The 13,627-nt window shown below is 34.3% G+C and overlaps 1 protein-coding gene across 1 annotated transcript in view; it reads left to right on the forward strand.

Moving 5' to 3' along the window:
* TMEM33 (transmembrane protein 33) overlaps window positions 1–13,208 on the forward strand; it is a 26,431-nt gene extending 13,223 nt beyond the window's left edge. The window contains exons 7-9 of the mRNA XM_011987988.1: window positions 1,433–1,516; window positions 6,227–9,485; window positions 9,799–13,208. Coding sequence (XP_011843378.1) covers window positions 1,433–1,516; window positions 6,227–6,356 — 214 coding nt within the window. The 3' untranslated portion in view covers window positions 6,357–9,485; window positions 9,799–13,208. The remainder of the gene's footprint in view (window positions 1–1,432; window positions 1,517–6,226; window positions 9,486–9,798) is intronic.
* Window positions 13,209–13,627: the final 419 nt, after the last annotated feature.

Consider the following 13,627-nt stretch of genomic DNA (forward strand, 5'->3'; position numbering starts at 1 on the left):
TATATATCTTTGTAGCTTTATTTCTAATTGACTGGAGCCACCCAAATATTCATTAGTAGGGAGTTTGTTACATAATAGTCCAAGCATTAGATGGTATATTTGAAGCTGTAAAAAAGATTTAGGTGATTTATGTATTGTGATATGGGATAATCACCAAGATATAATAAGTTAAACGTAGTTGTGTAGGGTATTCTCCATTTATATTTGTGGGGCGTGTGTGTGTAAGGACATAGGTATGTTTCTGTCTCAGTTTTTTGGGAATGATAAACCATCTCTGTCCTAGAGTTGTTAAACAGATTTAGTGAATTATAAAATGAGCACTATCTTAGTGTTAGTCATTATATACACTTGTATATATACATTTCTGAAAGGACATATTTGAGACTGTGGTATAAGTTTGAGGAAAGGGCTAATTTGTATGATGGGAAACTTGTTTTTTAAGTGAATGTTTTCTATTTCTATTTTCTGTGTTGTGTCTCTTACATTTACACTTTAAAAAGATAAAAATTTGTCAAATTATTGGGGAAAATGGATGTTGCATTTGTTTAGCGGTAAGTTTGTAATCGTGTAAATTATTTTTGTTACGAAAGTAATACAATTTAGAAGAAAAGGCTAAAAAATTAACCTAATAAAACACATTTCGCATCTTGATATATTTCTTCCAATTTAAAAAATATAGTTGTAATAATATGTATAGTTTTATATTCTGCTTTTTTCAAAGTTGCTATGTAATTTTCATAACCAAGATTCTAGGTAGTTGCATGTTAAATCTATTAAATAACCGTAACGTAAGTTGTTTAATTCTGCTTCACCGTAATGTAAGTTGTTTAATTCTGCTTCACATTAGGTTGTTGCCACATTTTGTTTGTAGTTATTTCAGTGAATGTCTTAATTCAGATAGTTTTTCTTAGGGAAGAATTCCAGACTTGGTATTTCATAAACATATATATAATTCTTGGGGTATTGTAATTGTGTTTTTTAACCAAGAACAATAAATAGTATAGGCTATGTAGATTTACTAATGAGCCAGTGTAATTTTTGTGGTTGGCGGGGGAGTGTTTGTTTTTTTCTAATATATATAAAATAAGTCACTTTTTATTTGCATATTTTATGAAGATTTACAACTTGATTTCATCAATTAGTAATTATGGAAGTATTTATGTAACATTTTCTGATTTATTTGGTATTTTAAAAAATTTCAAAAGTGGTACATACAAGAATACATCTGTAAAAATTTAACATTTTACTCTTTACCAATCATATACATTCTTTTATATCCAAAGATAACTTGGATTCAGACATGATAGATTTCACTATGACCATTTGATGAATGAAGATACACATATTCTCCAGTTGAATTGCCTTTAAGTTTTGAGAGCATACACATGAATTAATAATGTATATTTATCACCCTTGTATTTTTTTATTTCAGTGGTCAAGGAAGTTTGCTCCAACCTTTTATATACTATAGATTTCTTACTCTTCGATATTCATCTCGAAGAAATCCATATTGTCGGTAAGCTGATGATTATTTTATGCATGTTTTATTTGTTGAGAGTATTATGAATATATAGTATTTGTAATTCTTAAGAGTTACTTAGCTAATGTGTTAGAATTTAGAAGCAAGCAGTGTTTCGGTAATTTTAAGTTGTAGGCCTTAGAATGTACTGGGGTTGGTGAGGAAGTGGTTGTATTTCTTTTTGGAAACAGAGACTGCGGTTATCTACGCCACCTCTACAGCACTGCTAAAACTTAGCAAATTTTAAAATGTGTAAGACATAGGTTTCATTCTCAACTTTCCTAGTTGAAGGAAGAAAACACATGTCAATTACGTAAACAATGATTAGGATACAGTATTCACTATCCAATAGGTAATGAATGCCATATGTTTGCTTTATTATATCAGTACTGCAGTCCACAGAAGGGAGATATCATTGGGCCAGAAGATAGATGAGCCCAGGAAGGTTTCACAAAATTAAGATTGTGGGAGGAATAAAACTTTTGAGTAGTGAAAATAGGGAAAACCATTTTAGGTGGGGAAATAGTAGGAGCAAGAGAGACGAGAAGCACAGGCCATATTTGAGGAACTTTATTTAGAGCTGTTTTGACTCTAATGGAGATTCTGAATGGTGAATTGCTGGAGCTAAGATTAGAAAGGTATATTGGAGCCATATTATAAAACTTCTTGAGTTTTAGGGTAAGATGTTTGGAATTTATCTTTTAGGTGAATGGGAATGATGGTTTTGACATGGTCAGATATTCTTCTGATAGTCTTGTGCCAGAAGAGTTTGAAGCAGAAAAATGGGGAAGCAGAGAAATTTTAGGGAATTACTGTAGTTTTCAGCAATGGAGGCTTAAATTAATATACACTAAATTATACATTCTGATCTCAAGCATTGGAGTAAAACTAAAATGAATAAATGTTTTTAATAGCTTTAAAAATGATACTCAGATACTAATATTAACATAGTCTATTTTCAAGTTTAAAATAATGGAGTAGAATTCAGCCAGAAATCCAATAAGTGCATTACAGCAATCTGTACATTATATTTTCATGAGTACAATAAAAAGAACTTGAATTTGAATGCTGATCCATCATTAACTAGTTGTGTGAGTAGGCAAGTTATTTAAATTTGGATTTCTTCACTGGTAGAGGAAATAACTCCTTCTGGGGGTGAAGTGAAGTAATATTTTAAAAGTACTTCGACTGTTACATTCTTACTAGTTTATTTTTGTTATTCTATGATCTGATTTTCCGTTCAGAGTGTTTTTGTGCTAATAGACAATGTCTTTTTTATAATACTTTCTAAAATAGAACTTACTTTAGACATTCGTTCTTAATGAGTCTGTGGTAGCAAATTAACATTCATTTTTACTTGATTTCATGAGTTTTAGCCTTTTTTCTTTCTGGTCCCTATATTCATTTCAGACATTATGTTATAGTTTTTTGCCCTGACATCTGTTATTTTAATCAGCACATTTGTTTTTCTGTGCTTCTTTGTGCCTCCTTCTCCATTCCCATTTTCTCCATATACCCTTAAATCATATTAGTACATCTAGAATTTAGTTTTCAGAGGACTGAAAAGGAAAGAATAGCGGTGAATCAAGATAACACAAATATGTGCTAGTAAACATCTTCAAAGCTCTCTTACAAGCACCCATGTTAATCAAAACTATTGGAAAGGTAATGGAAAATATTTCAACTTGTAAATATTGATAAACAGGCTATAAAACTATATTTTCAATTCTACACTTTTTTAAATTAAAGGTTTTGAGACCATCTGTATTCACAGTTTGTACCATTTTCACTATGATATTTATTCTCAAGTTGGTGGTTTCAGTTCTTTTTGGATATCTAGTACAGATTGTCTATAGCTGTGCTGTCCAATACAGCACAGCAACCACATTTAACCATTTAAATAAAATTCATAAAACTTAAAACTCAGTTCCCTTGAGCACAGTTCACGTGGGTACTCAAAAGCCATATGTTGCTGGTGGAAACTGTGAGTCAGCACAGATATGCAAAAATTTTATCATTGCTCAAAGTTCTCTTGTCAGTGCTATTAAGGAACTCTGTAACTTGGTCTGTCAGCACAGATATGCAACAATTTTATCATTGCTCAAAGTTCTGTTGTCCGCGCTGTTAAGAAACTTTCTGACTTGGTCTGTGCCAGTGATGCAGCCAGTAATAAAAGAACTAGCTATGTGACTTTAGTGAAGATGATTGACTTCATTAGTCCTCATATCTTCTAGCTTTATTCATTTGACTGATTGGTTAAAACAGGGATTGTATGTTGATGAACTTATGTGGAATTAAAATATCTTCTTTCAGAGGTATTCACTGCTGAGTAAATTAGACAGCTATGTAAGTCAGTGTGATGATGAAGGTGCTCTGAAAGTATAGAGAACAGACAGAGACAAATGAGAATTCACTGAGGAAGTGGGGACATAAGCCAAATCTTTAAAGAATGAATCTGAGTTCTGACACATGGGTGCCTGAAAAGTGCTTAGCATACTTGAGCTCAGGAAGTATATAGAGGATTGATAAATATTTCTGTCCAGAAAGGTAGATGGTAGAAAGCACTGCATCATGAAAGGGTTTGGATTTTATTTTGAGATAAGGAGAGCCTTTGAAGATTGTAACATGGAGAGATTGGGAACCCCCATGATGAAATCTGATTTAGAAATATTCCAGAAAATGGATTGCAAGCTCACCAAGAGAAGAAAAATACCAATTTGGAGACTGTTAGAGTAGTCTAGAGCCTGAACTAATCCAGTGGTAAAAGGAAAAGGGGACAAATATGAAAGGTATTAGGAGGTAGGATATTAGGGCTTGAGAGAAAAGAGTAAGTTAAAGACCCGCGGGTTTCTGGCCTGGAAGCCTAAGAGAGTTGTAATGGTGCTCTCACGAAGACAGGAGATACAGGAAGGTCAGGTTTTGGAAAATTATGCATTACTCCAAATATTATTATTTCTGTCTTTCTGTGCAAGCATATTGAATACTTGTTTAGAAAAGTAATTTGTTGCTTTTTTTCTAACCATAAAAGTAAAAGAGGACACAGAAAGGTAGAATAGGAGTTGCATCTTTATACAGGATGAGTCAACACATAAGGTGAAAATCGTGAATGATTAAAATTACCTTTGATGATCCTTCATATCACTTATAAATGTCAGTACAGTATACATGATTTTGTGTATACTAGCCTGTATTATGTATGTGATGTGTACAGTATGTAATAATACTTTGTAGGCAGTGAGCACAGTTAAGGCTTAGGCAAAGCCCACATGGTTTTGGGCACAAACATGTAACATAAGTCCATGATAGGAGCGAGGGCAGGGAGTGGCAGGAGATAGGACAGAAAATTAGATGGAGACTAGATTGTGGAGGGTATTGGGTGTTACGTTGAGGACTTGGGCTTTAGTCTGAAGGCATAAAAGAGTCATAGTTCAGTGTAATGATCCAACTGGGAAGTTACATTTACTGAACATCTGTGTCATATTTAAACTTCACCACAACTCAGAATTATTTTACAGAAGAGGAAATCTCTGAGGGGAAATATGTACATTTAGGGAAATAGTAGGTGAGTAAGTATATAACAGTGCCCATGTTATATATTTTTTTCTTGTTCTCTTTTAAAAAACTAGTTGAAATTGCGTAAGTTAAATGTGAAAATATGACTCTAAAGACAAAATACATAATTTTAAAAATATAATCTGAGGTTTTAGAGCTAGCCACTTATTAAATACCTTTGTTAAATGACTGTTTCCACCCATAAAAGATGTAGATGTTGAGTTTGAGAATTTCATTGTGTGTATTTTGTGTTTTCTCTACAATGAATTCTAGTTATTCTTTTACTTCAAATTCTAATGGCTATGATATATTCCTTCATCAGCATTTGTTTAGCATTAGAGGCATACTTCAGAAATATCGTGGGAGTGGTTCCAGAACACCACAATAAAGTGAATATCACAATAAAGCTGTCAGATGAATTTTTTGGTTTTCCAGTGCATACAAAAGTTATGTTTGCACTCTACTGTAGTCTGTTAAGTGTGCAATAGCATTACTATCAGCAATAAGGCTGTTTTGCTTTCTTATCATTCATCCGTTCACAGAAATAGCACTTTTTATTTCCTTCAGGAACTTTTCCTTTGCATTCACAGCTTGGCTATTTGGCACAAGACGTCTAGCTTTTGGCCTGTCTTGGCTTTAGCCATGCTTTTTTCACTAAGCTTAATCATTTCTAGTTTTCATCCAGAGTGACAGACATGGGAGCCCTCTTTTCACTTGAGCACTTACAGACCATTGTAGGGTTATTAATTGGCTTAATTTCAATATTGTGTCTCAGGGAATAGGTGGGTCTGAGGAGAGGGAAAGAGACCAACCAGAAATGGCCTTGATTAAGTGCTTTGTCTTATATTTGTGCAGTTTGTGGTGCCCCAAAACAGTTATAATACTAACACCAAAGAGCTTGATCACAGATCACCATAATAGATACAGTAATAATGAAAACATTTGAAATAGTGGGAGAATTGGCAAAGTGTGACGCAGAGACATGAAGTGAGCACATGCTGTTGGAAGGTGGCGCTGATAGTCTTGCTGTATGCGGTGTTGTAACAAACCTTCAATTTGTAAAAAATGAAATATCTGTGGAGTGCAATAAAATGAGGTAAGCCTGTGTATTGCTTTTTCCTTGTGTTTCTCAAAGAAAACTATTTTATCTTGCAGGACCTTATTTAATGAACTGAGGATTGTTGTTGAACACATAATAATGAAACCTGCTTGCCCACTGTTTGTGAGAAGACTTTGTCTCCAGAGCATTGCCTTTATAAGCAGATTGGCACCAACAGTTCCGTAGTTTAACGTCTAGTTAAGCTACAAATATAGTATAAGCATTATTAGCAGCTGGTACTTCTGCTAGGGGTTGTAAATTCCAGGTGTTACACTGACCTCAATCCAATTTACATAATTTACATAAATGCATCTCAGTGGAAAAATAATCATTTTCTTGGCATGTTAAATCAAGCTTAAAAAGTTTTGAGAAAATTTTACTGCGCTGTGTTGCTAATGGTTAAAAAGTCTGTATCTAGTGATACACATACCAATTTTTTAAAAAAGATGCTGTTGTGCCTATATCATGAAGTACATTTATTTCTCTTGTAAAAATAGCTCTAAAATTTGTTTCAACCGAATTGGTAACCTGAGTTGATATCTGGCATGAGTTCATTATGGTGATAAACATATGTGAATTCAGTACATTTTGAGACAGTATTCTACCATTCAGTAATTTTGGTTAATGATTTTAACACTTCTCAGTGTATTTAATTTCAAATTGTTTTTTAATTGGTTTTATGCTGCTTTGTTAGGACAGATGTGTTTTGAATGTACTATTATAAGAAGAATTCTGTGTATCTTAAACTACGACCTTCTAAAATTTTATTTCCATAAGTACTTCTGTGGCCTTGAGTATTTTTTAAAAGGCTCAACTGTAAGCCTCTTAGCCAACTGGATAAATATTTGGGGTCACCTTGCCATTGAAAGCAGAAAGCAGTAGTGACACAGCTTTCCCTTCAGAGAGCCATTGAGAAACAGTTCTCAAATAGGAAATCCTTCTTTTACTAATGCGGACATATAGATTATTCGTATTATAGTTTGTAGAACTACCTAGTTCAGAATCTTGACTGCCAGTTTTCTTGGTTTCTTAGGCTTAAATTTTCATTGACCATTGAAACAGTTTAGATGCCTTTTGAAAGGAATGTAACGAAGATTTAGCCTCTGACTATATGTGTGTCTCTTCTGAAATAATAATGGAGAGTATACTGTAGATTACATGTTTACCCATCAAATCTGACTTAAAAGGTTAAATGGAAGGTTTTATAAGTAAGGTAATTGATTGGAATGGAGTAGGGGGAGGAGTTGTGGGGGAATAGTGTGCATTTCAGTCTCTTAATGCATAGATAAATTTAGGGGAATTGGATGTATTATGCAACTTTGATTTGGGTTGTAAAATGTGTTAAATCCTGTTCATTGAACTCCCATCAACTCTTTTATAAAATACATGCTGATCTTCGTTACCGTTGCATGATTGGAAATGTTTAAAACATTGTACAGTTTTAGTAGAGTAGTGTAATGGTTTTTGTGACCAGTTTTTGTCTGCATGTAATTTGAATTTCTCAAATACATTCATTAGTAATTTATCAGTAACATTAGTTTTATTTTTGTTCATCTTCCTAATCTATAAAAAGGGGATATTCTTAGGATAAATACATGAAAAATTATACTTGATAGCTTAACTATAATCAGCTATTTTTGTATTTTTGTAATATTTGTCCACAAAGTTGGAGAAGCAGCCTCATAATATACAGTTGATTTTGTGTGTATGTGGCTAGTCTTATTGTCACTGTATAAGTAATCTAATGGTTTTAGAAACTAAATTTTCTAGAGCAATAAAATGACTATAATGTTAAGTAAACATAACACTGATTTCTAATTATGTTTTTAAAAATGAAGTCTTGAATTATGTCAAGAAATTTTGGCAGCTGAAGACTTTTCCTATAATTTAAAAAAATCTTTTAGATTTATAGAAGAGTCGGAAATGTACAAGAGAGGTTTTTTGTTTTGTTTTTGTTTTTTGAGACAGAGTCTCTCTCTGTCGCCAAGGCTGGAGTGCAGTGGCGTGATCCTGGCTCACTGCAGCCTCTGCCTCGCGGGTTCAAGTGCTTCTCCTGCCTCAGCCTCCCAAGTAGCTGGGACTACAGGTGCACGCTACCATGCCTGTAGTCCCAGCTGTATTGTAAAAATACAAAACTTTTGTATTTTTAGTAGAGATGGGGTTTCACCATGTTGGCCAGGATGGTCTCGATCTCCTGACCTCGTGATCTGCCTGCCTTGGCCTCCCAAAGTGCTGGGATTACAGGTGTGAGCCACCGCGCCTGGCCTAGAAGAGTTCTTTTGCATACCCTTTACTCAGCTCCTCTCATGTTAACATTTTACATAACTGTAGAATGTTTATCTAAAGTAAGATATTAGCCCCAGAACAATACTACTAACTGAAGTATAAAACTTATTTGAATTTCAACAGTTTTTTTTCATTTCTTATTTTCCTTTTGTGTGCTCTGTTTATACCATGATCCATGATTTTTTTTTAAATCATGATTATCTTTTAAAGATCTGTGTGTCTCTTTTTTGAGTTTTTCCTTTTTATTTTGAAAAGTACTGTTGGTCAAGATAATTGGTCAGTAATCCATGTTGGTTTTAACAAAAATAATTTTAACATTAAAACTACTGCAATATAAAACAACACTGTGCTTTAAATTGAGGTTTTGTGTCATTATAGCAGAATTACAATATTTCTGATATACTCATGTTTGACAAGTTGAAACAGATTTGTTTCTTAAAGGAAGGTTTAATATACAAAAAAGGTACTCTTAAACTCATGAAAAAGTAAGTTTTACAATTTAAGCATTACTAGATGTTTAGTTTGCATGAACTCATAGTTAGAAATTCTGCAATAGAAATATCTACAACCAGCTGATTTGGAATTTGAAATTACAGTGTTAACATGTATACCTATCAAATTAAAATTAAGGAAATAAAATAGCAATATATAGAATGAATGTAGTAAGAGAAATTAACTCTTTACTGCATCGTTCAACTTATTGTTAATTACAGGTTTAAAAGAAGTTCATTTAACATCCAGAGTGTCTAATTCTTCAGGAAATGGTGTAGTACCATTGTTCTTCCAGCACTTAAATATTAAACCTTTTTGGATAGATGGAAGCCTTATACAAAATCTACTTTATTTTAGCAAGGATTCTCTGTCCTTTTGTATAGTTGGTACCTTATTAATTTAAACTCTAATATTAGTCTAAAGAGAAATTTATTAAGTGCAATTTGTATTTAGTTTTTTTTTGGTTTTTTTTTTTTGGAATAAAATTCAGAGGTAGATCCTCCTGGAAGAAAGAAAGCAAGCGAATTTTTAAAGAAAGTTAGACTTTGGCCGGGCGTGGTGGCTCACGCCTGTAATCCCAGCGCTTTGGGAGGCCGAGGGGGGCGGATCACGAGGTCAGGAGATCAAGACCATCCTGGCTAACACGGTGAAACCCCGTCTCTACAAAAAATACAAAAAATTAGCCGGGCGTGGTGGTGCGCGCCTGTAGTCCCAGCTACTTGGAGGCTGAGGCAGGAGAATGGCGTGAACCTGGGAGGCGGAGCTTGCAGTGAGCTTGCAGTGAGATTTCACCACTGCACTCCAGCCTGGGTGACAAAGCGAGACTCCGTCTCAAAAAAAAAGAAAAAAGGAAAGTTAGACTTGAATATTTAAGAATGTCCTTTACAGAGAACATCAAGGCCAGCTATAATATTAAACTAAAAATTATGAAAAATTAATAGATTCTGTTATAGAGCTAAGAATGATGAAATTATCAATACTTCCTTCCTAAAAATCCAGATCAAAACTTCAGGTTAGGTTTCTAAGTTTAGGACATGAATATTATTTTTTCTGGAAAAGAAGATGAGTATATGTGTAATAAGACAAGTAGAACTGAGAGATTTTTTTTAAAGTTTTAGTTCAAAATAACATTAATTTTGAGAGATTAAGGTGAAGAACCTTAACTAATGCTAATGCTTAGGAGTTTATTTTGATTAACATAGTTGTTCTGACCACCACCTCTTCCTTCCTCAACCTCCTTAGAATCTGACAGTCTCAAAGCTGTCACACAAATTAGACTAATTTTGACACTTTGAAATGAAAACTTCAAGGAAGAAGTAGCCACGGACAGTTACGTTTATAATCAGTAGGTGGCACTCTTTCCTCAGGTAGCCCCCCCGTTTTCACATGGCGTGTTTGAAGGTTAAATGCCACCAAAAGTGCTGAGTCAGCCATAAAACTAAGTCCCTGAATTCCATCACTCTTTTAAATATGTAATCATTCAAGATTGAAAAAGTATTAAGCATTTTTTGTTTGCTTGCTTGTTTGTTTTTGAGATGGAGTTTCACTCTTATTGGCCAGGCTGGAGTGCAATGGCGCCATCTCAACCCACTGCAACCTCCACCTCCCAGATTCAAGCAATTCTTCCGCTTCAGCCCCTCAAGTAGCTGGGATTACAGGTGCCCACCACCATGCCTGGCTAATTTTTGTATTTTCAGTAGAGACGGGATTTCACCACGTTGACCAGGCTGGTCTTGAGCTCCTGACCTCGTGATCTGCCCGTCTCGGCCTTCGAAAGTGCTGGGATTACAGGCCTGAGGCACCACACCTAGCCTACATTTTTAAAATACTGAATTATTCAAAAGAAGTACCCTGTCAATATGTGCTTTCTAGGAAAACAGTAAAATAGGGCCCAATTTGGAGTGACATCATTAAGATCGTGGTCTATCCAGTTTTTTCTTTTCATGCTAAGTGCCTAAATCACCGAAACACACTAATATAAAATTGTACTTTCTCCTTCATTTTCAGATGTGTAGGAAAATAGTACTTAAAATGTTTTCATTATAATTTTGTAGGTAGACTAGATATAGCCAGTTCAACCTCTTAAAATTTAGACTTTTGATAGTAATATAAAATTTGTAGATATTATATGAGGAATGGTACCTAGATTTGAAAATTAAGCTTGGCTTTATAGAGACAACTAGTTTCTCTCTCTCTCTCTCTCTCTCTTTTTTTTCTTTTTAAGACAGATTCTCTCTCTGTTGCCCAGGCTAGAGTGCAGTGGTGCAGTCTCGGCTCACTGCAACCTCTGCCTCCTGGGTTCAAGCGATTCTCATGCCTCAGCCTCCCTAGCAGCTGAGACTACAGGCATGCACCACCATGCCTGGCTAATTTTTGTATTTGTAGTAGAGACAGGATTTCACCATGTTGGTCAGGCTGATCTTGGAACTCCTGGCCTCAACTGATCTGCCCTCCTCAGCCTCCCAACGTGCTGGGATTATAGGTGTGAACCACTAAGCCTGGCTGAGACAACTAGTTTCCCTTAACAACTCACTGGAATTCTCTAGGATTAGGAGAATTCCAGAGACTATATGATATTATAGCTCAACATTTAGTATACCAAAGGCATACCTGTGTAAATCTAGGAGTTATTTCCAGAGATTGTTTTAAGGAGCAGTCTTATATTCAGGGTAGAAAGTTATGATTGGATCTTCTATGAAGGAGAAGAAAGGAGCTGCTAAGAGTTTGGGAGGTTTCCTGGTAATAACTATTCTAGGAAATGTTTATGTTCTAAGGCGATGTTCACATGGGTTCTTTAGAAGGAACATATTCAAGTGTGATGGATTAACTCTATAGCCTTTCTCCTCTTGTGCATGTAGGAAATCTGACCTGCAATGTGAGTTGATGTCACAACAGATAAGAAAGCACAGTATTTTAAAATCTAAAGCAGATTCCTTTCTTAGAAAACAATAGGAAAAAAATTATAGGTGGATATCTTTGCTGAGATCTAACAGTTAGCTCATATTCCAGGAGAAAGAATGGCCTAAGAATCATTTCATTCTATCTAGCTTTCTGAAGCTACTCACTTGATATGCTTAGCACTTTGAAACTAACCTTTTTTTTCTTGGTTCATGACAGTTTAGTTCCAAACATTTACTATTTTCTCTTGTAACTGTTAGAACAGTTCCTTTTGACATTAATTTTTGCCTACATATGTATTTTTTTAAGTTGAGACCAAATCAGTGAAGTGTTGAGCAAGTATCATTTATGATGTGTGTATATTGGAACAAATGTAAAAGGGTTACAAAGATTAGAAACAGGGTCATAAAAAATGGTTTGATTTATAAATGCATTACTTTTGGTGCTTTATATAATGGCATATATTGAACTAAAAATTTGTATAGACAGTATGTCAGCATTTCTTAGTAACTTCTCTTGAATCCATTTTTAATATCTAATATTGTACAGGTTGGAGGGTTACATTCTTCAGGCCAATGCTATCCAGACTATATAAATTTATAAAATAAATTGAAAAATTCATTCCCCTGTATTCAAGACCAAAGCACATAAATGCTAATGTAGAGCTCAGAGGGGAAATATAGTTCTCCTGCATATCTGAGAAAATGTGAAGTCCTTTCAAGAAAATCTAATAAACATAATAATCATAGCCTGCTGACACTAAGGAAAAAGGACCTCATTCACTCTTTTATGCAGCGATTTACTGGTCCCTACTGATTTCCAAATTGGATCACGGTAGTAAATTATCCATGCTGGTACCTGTGAAAGTAAGCCCTGGGATCCATATTTGTTTTGTGTTCTGCTTAAATCAGCAAGAATGATAAATTTGATGGTGTGAAATTGGAAGTATCAAGGGCTTTCTTTGGTGATTGAGGGAAATAATGTCTCTACTTGTAATTTATTGTGACCCTTTTTCACTGTATGTGCTTTGTATGTCTAATATTTATTTCAATGCAAATTAAATTGTTCATCTGCATTGTTATATCTAAGATTTTATTGATGTTAAAGTCTAATTGTGGAATAAAAATCTCTCTGGATTTAAGCAGATATAAAAATGTTATCTTGCAAAGAACTAAGAACATTTGTAGTTAGAAATCAGCTTTCCTTTGAACTTAATTGCCTTTTTGTTAGAATAAGGTGAATTCGAACACACTTCTCTTATCCTCAGCCCATCACAAATAATAGAGATGCCGTGATTTTGAGGTCTGATGTGAAACTGGGAAAAATGTGATCTAAGGTGTAACTGGAAAAAAAAAAAGGAAAAAAACATTACGTTGATGTCTCAGCTGTTTGCTTGATTCTGTACTTTTTCTTAATCTGGTGAAATTTATACTCTAGAGATGAGTTATAGCCCTATAATGGTTCACAGTATGCAGTATATCCAAAGTCATCAGTCAACGCAGGATAACAGAGAAATATATTTCCCTTCTAGGTGTTTAGAATTGACACCTAGAATTTTCTGTGGCTTTTTAACAACTGGCAGTAAGCAATACACAGTACAAGGAAGTTAAGTCCTTGTCTATTTGGAGATTGTAATCTAAGAGGCATTATGGAAATCAGTTGTATAAAGGCAATTCTGACAGGTGAATAAATATTAATTAGTAAATGAGTTATCTACATAAGGGAAAAAGTGGTAACACAATAAATAGAGTGTTAGGAAAACTGATTTCCTAAAGATTTAA

Source organism: Mandrillus leucophaeus, unplaced genomic scaffold, assembly GCF_000951045.1.
Source record: "Mandrillus leucophaeus isolate KB7577 unplaced genomic scaffold, Mleu.le_1.0 Scaffold320, whole genome shotgun sequence".
NCBI lineage: Eukaryota > Metazoa > Chordata > Mammalia > Primates > Cercopithecidae > Mandrillus > Mandrillus leucophaeus.